This window comes from Schistocerca nitens, chromosome 4 (assembly GCF_023898315.1).
Source record: "Schistocerca nitens isolate TAMUIC-IGC-003100 chromosome 4, iqSchNite1.1, whole genome shotgun sequence".
In the NCBI taxonomy this organism is placed as follows: Eukaryota; Metazoa; Arthropoda; class Insecta; order Orthoptera; family Acrididae; genus Schistocerca; species Schistocerca nitens.
This window is the reverse complement of record NC_064617.1, coordinates 872,426,983-872,443,516: the sequence shown is the minus strand read 5'-3', so window position 1 is coordinate 872,443,516 and position 16,534 is coordinate 872,426,983. Positions and strand designations below refer to the sequence as shown.

Here is a 16,534-nt window from a genome sequence, read left to right as displayed (position 1 = left end):
TTCTAAAAAAAAATATGCTCCAGCTCCAGTGTCTAAAAAAATATTGTGAAGGTGCTGTGGCACCATGTTTCGCAAGTCTTAAGAGCTTCGGCAGTAGCCCACTGTATTCTGTCCCGCATACATGGCGCACTCCAGATGCTAGCTGGCTATCGTGTCAGTATGAACGGAACTGGTGCTGTGCGCTCATCCTGAATAACACCCAAGTCTGTTTATTCCTTCTCCAGCTAACCCTCTGACATGACCGACGCGGAGCAGTACGTGTCGGCGAGCGCCGGGCAGCGCCAGTTCGCAGCCCAGGTGCTGGACGAGCTCTGCTCCAGCCTGGACTGGTCCCACTGGCTGGAGCGTCCAGAGTCCAGCATCCTCCCTGTGCTGGACGTGGGCTGCGGCCCTGGAGACACCACGGTGCTGGAGCTGGTGCCACGCCTGCCCTCCGCCGTCCGCGTCGTCGCCGCGGACTCCTCCCGTGACATGCTGCGCAAAGCCGCTTCGAGGTTCCCCGAGTCCACAGTCGACTTCCAGCTTCTCGACATCGGCACGCCGTACCTCCGGGAGTCCGAGGTGTGGCGACTGGGCCCCTACTCCAAGGTCTTCTCATTCTTCTGCCTGCACTGGGTGCCAGATCAGAGGTACGCATCTACACACTGAGGTGATAGAAGTCATCGGACACCTCTTAATATCGTGCCGGACCTCCTTTTCCCTGGCGTAGTGCAGCAACTCCACGTGACATGACGTCAAAAAAGACGACCGTGTGAAACTCAGCTCGCGCTATTCGTCCACGAGACTCAGAGGGCCATAGACACGGGTTCCCAGGTAGATGCCGTGTTTCTTGACTTCCGCAAGGCGTTCGATACAGTTCCCCACAGTCGTTTAATGAACAAAGTAAGAGCATACGGACTACCAGACCAATTGTGTGATTGGATTCAAGAGTTCCTAGATAACAGAACGCAGCATGTCATTCTCAATGGAGAGAAGTCTTCCGAAGTAAGAGTGATTTCAGGTGTGCCGCAGGGGAGTGTCGTAGGACCGTTGCTATTCACAATATACATGAATGACCTTGTGGATGACATCGAAAGTTCACTGAGGCTTTTTGCGGATGATGCTGTGGTATATCGAGAGGTTGTAACAATGGAAAATTGTACTGAAATGCAGGAGGATCTGCAGCGAATTGACGCATGGTGCAGGGAATGGCAATTGAATCTCAATGTAGACAAGTGTAATGTGCTGCGAATACATAGAAAGAAAGATTCCTTATCATTTAGCTACAATATAGCAGGTCAGCAACTGGAAGCAGTTAATTCCATAAATTATCTGGGAGTACGCATTAGGAGTGATTTAAAGTGGAATGATTATATCAAGTTGATCGTCGGCAAAGCAGATGCCAGACTGAGATTCATTGGAAGACTCTGTAGGAGAGATGCTCAGTAGCTCGGTACGGGCTTTTGTTGAAGTTTCGAGAACATACCTTCACCGAGGAGTCAAGCAGTATATTGCTCCCTCCTACGTATATCTCGCGAAGAGACCATGAGGATAAAATCAGAGAGATTAGAGCCCACGCAGAGACATACCGACAATCCTTCTTTCCACGAACAATACGAGACTGGAATAGAAGGGAGAACCGATAGAGGTACTCAAGGTACCCTCCGCCACACACCGTCAGGTGGCTTGCGGAGTATGGATGTAGATGTAGATGTAGATGTAGAAGTCGCTGGAAGTATCCTTCAGAAATGTCGAGCCATGCTGCATCCATAGCTGTCCGTAATTACGAAAGTGTTGCCGGTGCAGGATGTTGTGCACAAACTGACCTCTCGATTGATTTCCGTAAATCTTCAATGCGATTCATGTTGGACGATCTGTGGAAGACAAATCGTTCGCTCGAATTATCCAGAATGTCCTTCAAACTAACCGCAAACACTCGTGACCAGGTGACTTGACGTCCTTATTTGGGAACATGAATTGCCGAACATAAACGTTTCCAGTCAATGATCGGTTCAGTTGGACCGTAGGACACTGTCCATTTGATGTAAACATAGCCCACACCATCATGAAGCCACTACCAACTTGCACAGTGCCTTGTTTACAACTTGAGTCCTTGGTTTCGTGGAATCTGCGTCACGCTCGAACACTACCATCTGTTCTGATCAACTGAAATCGGGACTCATCTGACCAGGCCACGGTTTTCTACTTGTCTAGGCTCCAACCAATCTGGTGACGGGCCCAGGAGAGGTATTGCAGGCGATGTCGTACTGTCAGCAAAGGCACTGCTGCCACAGCCCAGGAACGCTAAATTTCGCCACATTGTCCTAACGCAGTGCTTCACAACATACGTGCTCGCGGAGTAAGCTGTGAGCAGCAAGGAGCGAGCACAGAGCAGCGCGAGCACGCTACCCCCACTACCGGACCAGAGCGGAGAGTGGGGAGAGTCACATGGGGCAAACAACAGCTGCCGCCAGTCAATGTAAATCCGCGGCCACCTGCAGGGATATCACTCACGAATTATTACTGCGACAAATGAGACAAATAAAGGAGAATGTACACGTGCCACATAATTTTATTAGCTTAGTGTATACCTCTGCATTCGTATTAATTTGTGAACTGTTACACAATAAAAGGTGTCACTGAAGTGTGGGATTCTCGGTTATCTTGTACTTTTTGCCCTTTACAATTGCGTCTGCGTTCGGAGTAATTGTTATTGTGCATTGTAGGCGCAGCGTGCAGTTTAAATTTAGATCAGGCAATGCGTTTCTCAGGCGCGTCTTGTTACATTTCATTGCAGAGAACAGTTGTTCACAAACATACGTGAAACCGAACATTGATATTATTGTAGCCGCCAATTTGTGCAAACGAGGAAATCTATCCTGAGGGAAGTGTCTGTAGAATTCCAAATTTTTTTCTTGTTCTGAAATTTGTCTCTATATTCTCTGTCATACTTCAGGTCAATAATTTCTAGTTCCAGCTCAGGACGAATCTCTTCAATATTCGCCGAATATGGAGAGGAGAACAGATCAAAATCACTGTCTAGTGCTGTCGGAACTTGAGAGTGTTGATCAAATTCTTCCTTAAGGGCAACTAAACTATTTTAATAACGTTCACAGTCTTTGTGAACATCTTGCATGGATGATAATTTAGGAAAATGAGCTAGATTTCCTGTTTCCAGCTGACTCACCCAAAGTGTCAATTTCATTTTAAAAGCTTGTATTCGATCTATGAAATGAGTAATTAGCAGATCTTTACCTTGTAGTAAAATGTTCAAAGCATTCAGATGGCTAGTTAAATCTGCTAAGAACGCGAGATCACATTCAAACGTGCGCGCATTTCCCCTCCCTCCCCTCCCTCCCTACTCCGCGACCTTGCACCTGCTCGCGAGCACGTGCCTGAGCAGACGCGAGTACTCGCGCTCAAAACCGGCCAGTTGTTAAGCCCTGTCCTAACGGATATGCTTGTCTTACGTCCCACATTGCTTCCTGCAGCTGTTTCACGATATGTTGTTTTTCTGTTAGGACTGACAAGTATACGTAGACGCCATGGCTCTCGGTCGTTACCTGAAAGTCGTCGGCCACTACGTTGTCCGTGGTGAGAATTATGCCTGAAATTTCGTATCTTCGGCACACACTTAAAGCTGTGGATTTCGGAATACTGAGTTCTCTAACGATCTCCGGAATGGAATGTCTTGTGCGTCTAGCTCCAACTACCATTCCCGTCGTGTGCCCATAATCTTGTGAGAAACCTTTTCACACGAATCACCTGAACATAAATAGCAGCTATATAAGACAACAAGTGCTTGGTGCAGTTGTTAGAGCGGTTGCTGCTACCAGAATGGTAGGTTATCAAGATTTAAATGAGTTTGAAAGTGATGTCATAGTCGACGCACGAGCGACAGGACACAGCATCTCCGAGGAAGCGATGGAGTGGGGATTTTCCCGTACGACCATTTCACGAGTGTACAGCGAACGTCAGGAATCCGGTAAAACATCAAATCTCCGACATCACTGCGGCCGGAAAAAGATCCTGCAAGAACGGTACCAACGACGACTGAAGAGAATCGTTCAACGTGACAGAAGTGCAACCCTTCCGCAGATTGCTTCAGGTATCAATGCTGGGCCATCAACAAGTATCAGCGTGTGAACCATTTGTTGTGTACGTAGTTCCGTGTAGTCAGCGACTACACAACTTTCCCACTAGAGCGCGCCCCGCTAAGCACAACAGCGCAGGCGCAGCGCTTGTCCATCTCCACACTACGAGATGGAGCTGCCATAGAGACGGACCAAATTCTGCTTCCGCCAATCCGCGTATTAATATGTAACGCAGCCAATGTGATTGCTGCTTACGTAGAACCTTTTCTCCTCACAGATCACACTCACGCAGTGATACGTGAATGCGCAAGGTATTATAACGAGTGTACTGACCTCCGATTAGTCAGTCTGCATTTATCTGTACCAGTCTACATTTGTCTGTACCAGTCTGTACAAGTTCTATATTTGTCTGTACCAGTCTATAGTCAAGTTTCAGTCTGCGCCTAATAAGATTACCATATTTCTGTACATAGCCATGAAGATAAATGTTTAGACACTTTTGCCAAGTATCAGAGATATATGTGAGAAAAAGATTAACGTACCAATACCAAAGGAACTTCAGATTGTCAATTGTAAATAGCATCCAGAACCAAGTTAAGCAATTTTTATGCTTGTTATTATTTTAATAAATGTGTGTGAAAATTAATCAAGTTCTGTTTAAAGTTGGTCACCGTCAATCTGCTACTCTAAGCATGCAAGTGCCATTTCTATCGTCTGACCTAACGGCAGAAGAAAAACACGCCACAATAAGACCACGAGACATATTGATGACACTCGCCTACTTCGTTAGAGCGACAAGTCAAATAATCTGATGGTGTGTGTACTGAAGGTCTTACAGTACACTCACCACACCATTCAACGAAACATCATCGATATGGGCTTTCCCAGGCGAAGGCCCACTCGCGTACCCTTTAAAACTGCACGACACAAAACTTTACGCCTCGCCGGGGCCTGTCTACACCGACATCAAACTGTTGATGACTGGAAACTTGTTGTCTGATCGGACGAGTCTCGTTTAAAATTGTGTCAAGCGGATGGACGTATTCGAGTACGGAGACAACCTCATGAATCCATGGACCCTGCATACCAGCAGGGGACTATACAAGCTAGTGGAGGCTATGTAATGGTGTGGGGCGTGTGCAGTTGGAGTGATATGGGACCCCTAATACGTCTAGATATGACTCTGACAGGTGACACGTAGGTAAGCATCCTGTCTAATCACCTGCATCCATTCGTGTCCATCGCGCATTCCCACGGAGTTGGGCAATTCCAGCAGGACAATGCGACACCCCACACGCCTAGAATTGCAACAGAGTGGCTCCAGGAACACTGTTTTGAGTTTAAACACTTCCGTTGTCCACCAAACTGCCCAGACAGGAACTTTGCTGAGCATATCTGGGATGCCTTTCTACGTGCTGTTCAGAAAAGAACTCCACCCCCTCGCACAGTTACTGGTTTATGGACAGCCCTGCAGGATTCGTGGTGTCAGTTCCCTCCAGCACTACTTATTAGTCGAGTCGTTGTCACGTCGCGTTGCGGCGCTTCTGCGTGCTCACGGGGGCCCTACACGACATTAGGCGGGTGTACCGGGTTTCTTTGGCTCTTCAGAGATTATCTTGTGCAAGCGATGCTAACGCCATCTGTGTACATTCATGTAGCTATCCCCTGACATTTGTCACCTCACTGTATTACTAAGTGGCTAATCTGTTTAATGATTCAGGATGTTAATAGTTTGCCGGCCGGGATGGCCGAGCGGTTCTAGGCGCTACAGTCTGGAACCGCGCGATCGCTACGGTCGCAGGTTCGAATCCTGCCTCGGGCATGGATGTGTGTGAACCATTTTAACCATGTTAATAGTTTCCGGGGTCGACAGTATTAAATGATTGAAACTGTGGTTAAGTTTATATGAAAATACAGAATAGGGAAAGAAAGGGAAGGGATGGATTGGGATTCGTGACTTCCAGCCGGACAGGGCATTGTGGTAATGCAGTACCGAATGCTGAAAATATTGTGTAGGACAGTTACCACAATGCCCTCTGCAGCGGGAAGTCACGAATACCCACCCATCCTTTCCCTTTCTTTCTCTGTTATCCATTTTCATATAAATTTACAATAACTTCAAACATTTACGAAATTTTTCCTCTTTGACCCCCCTTTCCCCTATACAAAATGATGAAAGTATATGAGTTAATCGCTTACTACATTTTGATGTTCATGAAGTAAAATTTGTGCATGAGGCATGATGTTTTAATTTATTAGTTCTTATCTTAAAACTCTATTCGGGGAAGATTTTGTATACGGTATCCACATATATTACTGAATGTGCCTACAAAACGGAATCATTGTATGACTCACACTTCAGCAGATGTGACTTCATAAATACTGAGATGCGTTAAAAACTAGCTGTCGTTTAAAACGGAGCGCAATTTATCCAGACTAGACTCACTTTGCGTTTGGTAATGAGAGCACTTAGTGCCTTCCAACAAAATTTAAACATACAATAATTTAGACGTTTTCGAAGCTTCTTCTCTCTTACACCTGTAACTTCAAATTTTTAACACATTAACTCATAAAGTAAAGTAATCAGAAATTTAAACCAGTTTTATACATGGTAGTTGGATTCTTCAATGAAACTGAGGCTTACTGGTTGTAATTACCACTCGCGAAAACCAAGTCGGCACTCGATGTGGTAGCCGATGGCAACGACCATGAACGCGTTTCATATTTACGGTCGATCCCATCAGTCACCACTCTGACGACGTGGTTTGCGCGAACAGTGCAAGGTTTAGACAAAATAAGTGAACATCAGGCTAACACGGTGCAGAGTCGTCTTTGGCTTTCACAGTAAAGTGAATGTTGCTGGAATATGCACATAGATCCTGAATGTCTTTCAATACCGATTTATTACATTCATCATAGACAAACTTTTCCAGCTATTGAGAGATGCTGCTGGACTATAATGGGTCCTTAGTTCTTATTCCGATACAGTTTATAAATGTGCTTGTGGAGGCGAGAATAGACTTTTATTTCTTTTTCCAAATTACGTACATTCCTCTATACGAGGGGCGGTCGGAAAGTTTCTAGCCCGAGATAGTTACCGTAATGTCTCGCATAAACAGCACCACCTACTTTTACGGTGACCCTTCGTGGGTATGCAAGTCAAATTTCACCGCTCCAGCTTCGTAGTTTTTGCCGCTAGGATGCGTTGTATACCGTAGTGTAAGCAAAATGGCGAATATCGAGAGAGTCAAGAACCATGATATAATTGAGTATCTTCATTTGAAGGGAATAACGCGCAAGGAAATTTCGGAGGACATGCGGAATACACTTGAGGACAGTGTTAAGTCTTATGCAACAGTAAAAAACTGGGTGTCCGACTTCAAACGTGGAAGAACGAGTGTGGAAGATGCGCCAAGGAACGGAAGGCCTGTCACCGTTGCCACCGATGTATCAGTGACTGCAATTCACGATACGATTTTTCAGGATCGTCTAACAACGTTGCATCACATTGAAACCACATTTGGAAACTCCCATGGGCGTGCTCATGACATTGTTGTGGGTATTTTGGGAATGTGTAAAGTTTCATCTCGGTACGTTCCGAAAGACTCGAAAGCAGATCAGAGACGGGAGCGTGTGCTGTGGATGAAGACGGCTTTCTTGCAAGGTATGTGACAATGGACGATACTTGGGCTCCCCTCTTTGATCCTGCGACAAAACAATAGTCACAACAATGGAAACATCCTTCATCCCCTGCCCGAAACAAGTTGCGGGTGCAAAAATCACCTGGTAAGGTGATGGTACCGGTCTTCTCGGTTGCAGAAGGGGTAATTATGGTGGATTACTTGGAAAAGGGCGTAACTACCAATGCATCATACTATTGTACCCTCCTGCCCCGTTTGACAGAAGAGATAAAGAAAAAAAGTTGCGGAAAATTGGCGCGCGGAGTTCTTTTGCATCAGGGCAACACACCGGCGCACAAACCCTCGCAGCGCTGGAAACTCTGCGTGATTGCGGGTTCGAATTGTTATGTCATCCGCCATATTCTCCAGACTTGGGTCCATCAGACTTTTTTCTTTTCCAAAACGTAAAGAAAAAGACCTCAAAGGACGACGATTTAACAGTGGTGATGCAGTGATTGATGCTGTGAACACATTTTCGGACTCAAAATCGAAGACCTTTTAGCTGAATGGTTTCCAGAAGTTACGTGAGCGTGCCCGCGAGTATATTAGTATACGCGGGTATTATACTGAAAAATAAACTGGTGTTATGAAATTTCTGTCATTCTTTATTTGTTAGGTTAGAAACATTACGACACCTCTCACCCCCCTCGTACACTGTTGTGCAAAACTTCAGGACAAAAATAATCTTCGCATGACGCGTCACTGGCAACCAACGAAGCTCGATGAAACTTGGAGCACACATAGAAATTATTGTATAGGATATAAGGAACCGGGAAGAAACACGCGGCGAGTCAAATAGAAAAGCATTTCTTCATAGACTATAACTACATTGGTAGAGATTAGTAGGACGGTTTTTTTTTTTTTCATGAGAGAGAGCGAGCTGGTGTAACAGCTTTGCTCTTTTCAGCCGTGGGATATTTGTGCTGTTGGGGCTCCATTTATTTGTAATTTGGGAGAAGATGATGATCGATTCATTTGATTCATACTTCCTTATGTTATATATGCTTTATATATGCTCTTTGTTTCTGTCTCTCTGAAGGGGTGGTTTTAGAATCCCAGCATTTGCCTTACAGGTAAGTGAAACCCCTCTAAAACCTCACCTGAGATTATTGATTTCAGTTTAGATGTTCTTCTTGATCTCTTTGCTTCGATGTTAACTATTGTGAAAAGATATAGCCTAGCTTCTGATCTTAATATGGACGAATTTATTACGGCTTAAGAGAAAAGGTATTGTTGCGAGACCGCCATCTTTAATTGGAAGGCATTTTCTGATTTTGTGCGAGAATAATAAGCCAATAAAACAATTTGTCGGCGGCATAAACAAGGTGTGTATTGCGTAAATTATTCTCCATCTTATGATTTCACATTTTCAAATATTTGTGCATGCCTACGAGACATTTCTTTGGACTGTGGAAGCTCTAACCTGCAAATTCTACATGTAAAGACTCAAACAAATCCACTTCGACGGACAGGCTTCCATAGAAAGGAGAACTGGACCGTAGTTAACGTAGACAAAGATTCCTACAGATTCAGCACAGTTCGACGACTGGCTGAGACATCGAGTACCGCTTACAGTCGGCGTGCAGTGGCAGATCTCTAGTCTGCTGTGGACAATCCCCTGAACATGAACGTCGTCTAGTGAGATCTGTTGGGTTATTTATTCATTGCGAGGACCTAAACTCTTTTCTTAGACAGTCTGAATACTAAAGACCTAATTCCTTGAATCATTAATAATAATAATAATAATAATAAAATGAAAGCAGTAATTAATAATAATAATAATAATAGCAGTTCACCGAGGTTACTTTTTGTCTCTGAAAGGAAATTTTCAACACAGATCTTCATACAATAACTGGGTTCAGGGCGAAATAATGACTCCTCTCATGAATCATTCAATCTCAGTAACATTATAACAATTTATATTTCACGTGAGAGGGAGTTACACACTGAATTCACCGCGATTTGTTACGGTCCCCTGAACTTTGCAAAAGGCGGGACATAACTTTTAAGAGGCTGTGTGATCGTCACAGATGGCAACTGCAGCGTGCTCCCATGCTGGTCACGAGGTTGGTTAGCAGTTCCTGCGGTAGGGCGATCCATTCCCCCAACTGCTGGGTGGTCTTTGGTGCCTGTGGACGTGCTGCAACCCGTCTCTCCAACTCATTCGACACGTGCTCGATGGGATTTCAGTCGGTGGAACGGGCGGGCCAGTTCATTCGCCAAATATCTTTTCCGAGAGCTCCTTGACGTGCTCTGTTGGAGCCGGTAGCGCACTGCCATCCATAAAAATAAAGTCATGGCGGAATGCACCCCCCCCCCCTCCAAAACGCGTATGAGGAAGGAGTACAGTGTGACAATAAGTTGATTTCTTGCCGTGTTTAAATATTCGTAGGTCAGTACGCCCGTACGACATTATGCTTCTTGAAAGACTGCAACTCAAGGAGGCTTGCGCCCTATCATTTTTAATTAAATCAGTCATCAGTACATACGAGTCTAATGCAGGATTATCGAAATATGAAGGCAGAAGGACAGTATGATATTTAATAAAGTGGTCGGAGGTGGTAGTAAAGCGCTTGCCTCAGAATCTAGTTTTCCTGGGTCATTAGAAGTGACGGCTCTTTCTCTCTGTCGAGCAATTTTGAGAACTGTTTGTATTGGCGCCGTGCGGGAACAAACACGCTGCTCGGAGAGAGCGGGGGCTGCAGTTCTGGCCAGGCGGAAACGAGGAGACGCTGGTACAGCTGCAGAGTAGGAGGGGGGGGGGGGGGGCAGTGCGGGAACCGGTCGCTGTTTTCGCATCACGGGGCGGCTAACACAATACCCCACCATGGTGCATTTTTCCCATTGCTGCACGCCTTTTCTGTGAGCAGAAAAAATGTCATAAGAATTTCCACGTGTTTCCGGGACGGCCTTATAATCAACTTTCTTTGAGACAAGTGTACCTGGTCGCCTTGTACAATGTATCTCCTCAGAGTCCGAAATAGCACCGCACTTCTGGGTGCCATACGCAGTGCCGCCAGCACACTCGGAGTGTTTTTGAGAGCTCTTTAGTTTTTCCCATGCCAAGCGGTTTCCTCTGTGCGCAAAAAAAAGCATCGTGATAGGAAATGAGGCGATGACGTCAGTAGACGTACCGTGGGCGACTGTAACTTTAGGCGGCAAGCCTCTCTCTTGAGGGAAATGCTTTCTCCTCCTCACGGAGGCAGACTGCGTGTTGGAATATGTTTATCCGATTAGCGAAGAGTGTGCCTGTCGCACGTCAGTCGGTAGTGAGCATTTTCTGTGGTACTTACTCGTGGAGCGTATTTTGGGTGAGTAGCTTTTCCGGGATAATTTTGAGGGGAGTTCGTTTCGGAGATGGGAGAGAGGATGGAAATAGCAGACGTCGCGGCGGAGTCCGTCGTTCGAGACCACCCAATGCCACACTAGTCTCACAGTTTCAGATTTGGGGTGGCGAGCACGGAACTGTTTACGGGAGACAGTAGTATATGGTGATCATCTATGTTGCCTCGCACGCGAGGAGGTTTCCAGATTTTGCATCACTCTCCAAAGCTGGTTCTTTCGATCTACAGCAGCAGTAGCCATTTGTTTAATTTATGTACCGTACTCTTACAGTTTAGTGCTTTGCACTTGCTGTTACTCAATGTAGAACCAATCAGACAGCATTAACGTTGGTGCTAAAAAAAGGGAAAGCGTCATGCAGAGAATTCCATCCCTTCATACCAACTTGGTCAACCTCATTAGTGCTTATAAGATTTTGATATATACAAAGAAGAGCCAAAGAAACTGTACACCTGCCTAACATCGTGTAGGGCCACCGCGAGCACGCAGAAGTGCTGCAACACGACGTGGCATGGACTCGACTAATGTCTGTACTGAAGCGAACTGACGCCACGAATCCTGCAGGGCTGACCATAAATCCGTAAGACTACGAGGGACTGGAGATCCCTTCTGAACAGTATGTTGAAAGGCATCCCTCATATGTCAATAATGTTCACGCCTGGCGAGTTTGGTGGTCAGCGGAAGTGTTTAAACTGAGAACAGTGTTCCTGGTGCCACTCTGTACCAATTCTGTACGTGTGGGGTGTGGCATTGTCCTGCTGGAATTGCCCAAGACCGTCGAAAAGCACAGTGGACACGAATGGATGCAGGTGATCAGACAGGATGCTCACGTACGTGCTACCTGTCATAGTCGTATCTAGACGTATAACGAGTGCCATATCGCTTGAACTCCACACGCCCTACAAGATTACAGAGACTCCACCAACTTGAACAGTCCCTTGCTGATATGCAAGGTCCTTGGATTCATGAGGTCGTCTCTGTACACGTACACATCCATCCGCTCGGTACAATTTGAAACGAGACTCGACCGATCAGCAAACATGTTTCCAGTCATCAACAGTCCAGTGTCAGTGTTGACGAGCCCAGACGAGGCGTAAAGCTTTGCGTCGTGCAGTCATCAAGCGTACACGGCTGGACCTTCTGCTCCAAATGCCCATACCGATGGTGTTTCGTTGAATGGTTCACACGCTGACACTTATTGATGGCCCAACATTGAAATCTGCAGCAATTTGCGGAAGGGTTGTACTTTCGTCACGTCGAACGATTCTCTACAGTCGTCGTTGGTCTCTTTCTTGCAGGATCTTTTTCCGGTAGCAGCGATGTCAGAGATTTGATGTTTTACCGGATTCCTGATATTCATACTACACTCGTGAAATGGTCGTACGGGAAAATTCCCACTTCATCGCTACCTCGGAAATGCTGTGTCTCATCGCACGTGCGCCGACTATAACATCACGTTCAAACTCATTTAATCCTTGATAACCTGCCATTGTAGGAGCAGTAACCGATCAAACAACTGCGCCAGACACTCTTTGTCTTATATACAGTAGGCGTTGCCGACAGCAGAGCCGTATTCTGCCTGTTTACATATCTCTGTATTTGAATACTTACGTCTATACCAGTTTCTTTGGCGTTTGAGTGTACGTCGCCATCGTCATTAGTGAGACAGGCAGACGAGGTGTGGTCCGTTAGTTTTTAGTAAAATCCTTGTTGTTTTTGAGTGTCTGACGTCAGGTAAGTCATTTATTCTTGTTACGTGACTTGCAAGGAGAATAATATTTTTTTTTTTTACCATGCAATGTTCAAACAATGTCCTTTGGCCTACGAATATAGTTGGCTCACTAATGCGGACATGTCGTCCGATCGGGACAACTGGCCAAAGTGTTTACCCCAATAAGATTTACCTCCGAAAAACACATGCTTTACAACATATAAAACTGACATCTAAACCCTTTTATATACAAAGCTAGCATCCACCTCTCTGTCCCCGATGTGACAAATTTGAATTAATTAAGTTCAATTATTTTTACCATCTCTGTCATATCTGGCCCAGTACAAACGGCCGATTGTAAACGGTCTGCTGTATTCTCTTGGTATTCTTTCAGACAGTAGGGCGTGAAGATAACTAGAAAGTGTGCCCCGAAGCCAGAAAACCGAATATGGGATCCTGTTGTGATGGCACTGGCCACAGTACCCGCCTAGGCACCGAAAATGAGGCACTTCGTAAGCCTTCATGAAAATGCATGTAGTTCCAGCATATTGTTTTCTTTTTCACTTAAAAATATTTCGTGTGATACTTTATAATATGTTGAATCAAAGCGTGTAAGCGGTAAGTGTCTATCAGTAGTCATGGGTTGGCGAAAATTGAATTTCTTTCTTTGAGTGATCGCTTTACCACCCTCACCCCTTTTCGTAAGAGGCCAGAGGTGTCGCCCTTCAGTATTAATATTGGCTCTTAAGCAGAACTACTGTTTTAAAACATCTTCTGTAGTGGGGGTAAGTGAGAAGTGCGTGCTACTAACGTGGAGCTACTGCTCTGCAACCCTCGTCGCCTGCTGGTGTAGTTTCTAATCACTCCGCAGGACTGCGCTGTCCAACATTTGCGACCTGCTTGCCCCTGGAGGTGACGCCGTGCTGGTCATGGTCGGCCGTTGCCCGATCTTCGACGCGTACGAGCAGTTCTCCAAGATGCCGCAGTGGGCCGAATACATGCAGGTGAGCCGTAAACGACACTGAGCATTACTCTCTCTGTTAGGGTACTGGAACTGTGGGCCTCACACAGTCCCAGACCAAAACTGTTGCTTCTGTGAAATTTAAAATTCTCCCGGCGAATCAAATGTTCGAAGAGACTTCAGTATTGCAATCGATGGTCGTAAACTTCATTACACGATTTTTCGAGTGGACACCTGCCAGTCATCTTCAGGTGAGCCGTCAGTCTTCGATATTTCAACTGGACACCTGACAGAGCCGCGCGGGATTAGCCGAGCGGTCTGAGGGCGCTGCAGTCATGGACTGTGCGGCTGATCCCGGCGGAGGTTCGAGTCCTCCCTCGAGCATGGGTGTGTGTATTTGTCCTTAGGATAATTTAGGTTAAGTAGTGTGTAAGCTTAGGGACTGATGACGTTAGCAGTTTCTTAAGTCTCATACGATTTCACACACATTTGAAAATTTTTTGAACACCTGACGGTCATCTTCAGGTGAGCCATCAGTCTTATATATTTCAACTGAACACCTGCCAGTCATCTTCGGGTGAGCCATCAGTCTTCGATATTTCAGCTGGACACCTGATAGTCATCTTCAGGTGAGCCATTAGTCTTCGATATTTCAACTGGACACCTGACAGTCATCTTCAGGTGAGCCATTAGTCTTCGATATTTCAACTGGACACCTTACAGTCATCTTCAGGTGAGCCATCAGTCTTCGATATTTCAACTGGACATCTGACAGCCATCAGTCTTCGATGGCTCACCTGAAGATGATTGGCAGGTGTCCGGTTGAAATATCGTGGAGTGAAGTTTACGTCGACCGGCTGCATTCCAGAAATCTCTTCATACTCTCGCTTCTCATGGGCAACACTCTTACCGATGGACCCGACTACAAATGGAGCTTCCATCTACAGACTTTTTTGTTGTTGTGATCCTCAGTCTGAAGATTGGTGATGTGCCATTCTCCATACTACCATATCCTGTGTGAGCCTCTTCATCTCTAACTAACCGCTACAATATGCAAGTGTTTGAACCTGCTTGCTGTACTCGTCTCTCCTTCTCCCTCTACAGTTTTCACCTCCCACACTTCTGTCCAGTTCTAAATCGATGATATTTTGATGTCTCAGAATGTCTTCTATCTTCCAGTCCCTTCTGTTAGTCAAGTTGAACAACAAATTTCTTTGCTCCCCAGTTCTGCCTTAGTACAATTGCTCCGGCTTTATTTACGACCAAGAGCTGGTTAATTAGGGCAATAATGATCGGATACAAACTAGAAAGGAAAGGCCATGCAAAAGCGGGGCAAATTTTCAAACGACAGCTATTGTCTTAATACAATACTACTGCCTATATTTATGCCCAAAGAGCCGACCGAGTAAAACCCTGAGGGTTGGGTACAAACGAGAAAATAATAAGGAGGGCAGGTTGAAAATGAAACAAATCACCACGAGGATTACAGAATGTTACTCCCCTTTATCAGCAAGCAGTTCCATGGATCCACGGTGCGTCGCAGCGGTTACTGAGTGGTGCCGATGAAAGCCAGGTAGAAGGGGCCCGCCAGGCCACGAGCGGTCATCCGACACGAGTATTGCCAACCAACCGACGGGATGTCGGCCTGCTGCTTATAGTCGACGCTGACCGGGTGAAGTACTCCGGTATCTTCGCTGTGCGCTGGCCCTCCTTGCACAGCTCGTGGCTTCGGCCGCTCGGACCTCATGACCACCTTTTGTAGCGATGCTACCGCCAATCCGCAAACTCGTGCCTCACTCTCGGGTCAGAGAACCCGTATATACAGGGTGGTCCATTGATCGTGACCGGGCCAAATATCTCACGAAATAAGCGTCAAACGAGAAAACTACAAAGAACGAAACTCGTCTAGCTTGAAGGGGGAAACCAGATGGCGCTATGGTTGGCACGCTAGATGGCGCTGCCATAGGTCAAACGGATATCAGCTGCGTTTCTTTAAGGAGGAACCCTCATTTTTTATTACATATTCGTGTAGTACGTCATGAAATATGAGTGTTTCAGTTGGACCACTTTTTTCGCTATGTGATAGATGGCGCTGTAGTAGTCACAAACGAATAAGTACGTGGTATCACGTAGCATCCCACCAGTGCGGACGATATTTGGTTCGTGATACATTACCCGCGTTAAAATGGACAGTTCGCCAATTGCGGATAAGGTCGATATCGTGTTGATGTATGGCTATTGTGACCAAAATGCCCTACGGGCGTGTGCTATGTATGCTGCTCGGTACCCTGACGACATCATCCAAGTGTCCGGACCGTTCGCCGGATAGTTACGTTATTTAAGGAAACAGGAAGTGTTCAGCCACATGTGAAACGTCAACCACGACCTGCAACGAATGATGATGCTCAAGTAGGTGTTTTAGCTGCTGTCGCGGCTAATCCGCACATCAGTGGCAGACAAATTGCGTGAGAATCGAGAATCTCAAAATCGTCAGTGTTGAGAATGCTACATCAACATCGATTCCACCCGTACCATATTTCTATGCACCAGGAATTGCATGGCGACGACTCTGAACGTCGTGTACAGTTCTGCCACTGGGCACAAGAGAAATTACGGGACGATGACAGATTTTTTGCACGCGTTCTATTTAGCGACGAAGCGTCATTCGACCAACAGCGGTAACGTAAACCGGCATAATATGCACTATTGGTCAACGGAAAATCCACGATGGCTGCGACAAGTGGAACATCATCGGCCTTCGCGGGTT

At 46.0% G+C, this 16,534-nt stretch overlaps 1 protein-coding gene across 1 annotated transcript in view; it reads left to right on the top strand.

The window, feature by feature from the left end:
- Positions 1 to 237: 237 nt before the first annotated feature.
- The window catches only part of LOC126252628 (juvenile hormone acid O-methyltransferase-like), a 93,034-nt gene continuing 76,737 nt past the window's right edge, over positions 238 to 16,534 (top strand). Inside the window, exons 1-2 of the mRNA XM_049953528.1 lie at positions 238 to 629; positions 13,678 to 13,810. Of these exons, the coding sequence (XP_049809485.1) occupies positions 238 to 629; positions 13,678 to 13,810 (525 nt within the window). The remainder of the gene's footprint in view (positions 630 to 13,677; positions 13,811 to 16,534) is intronic.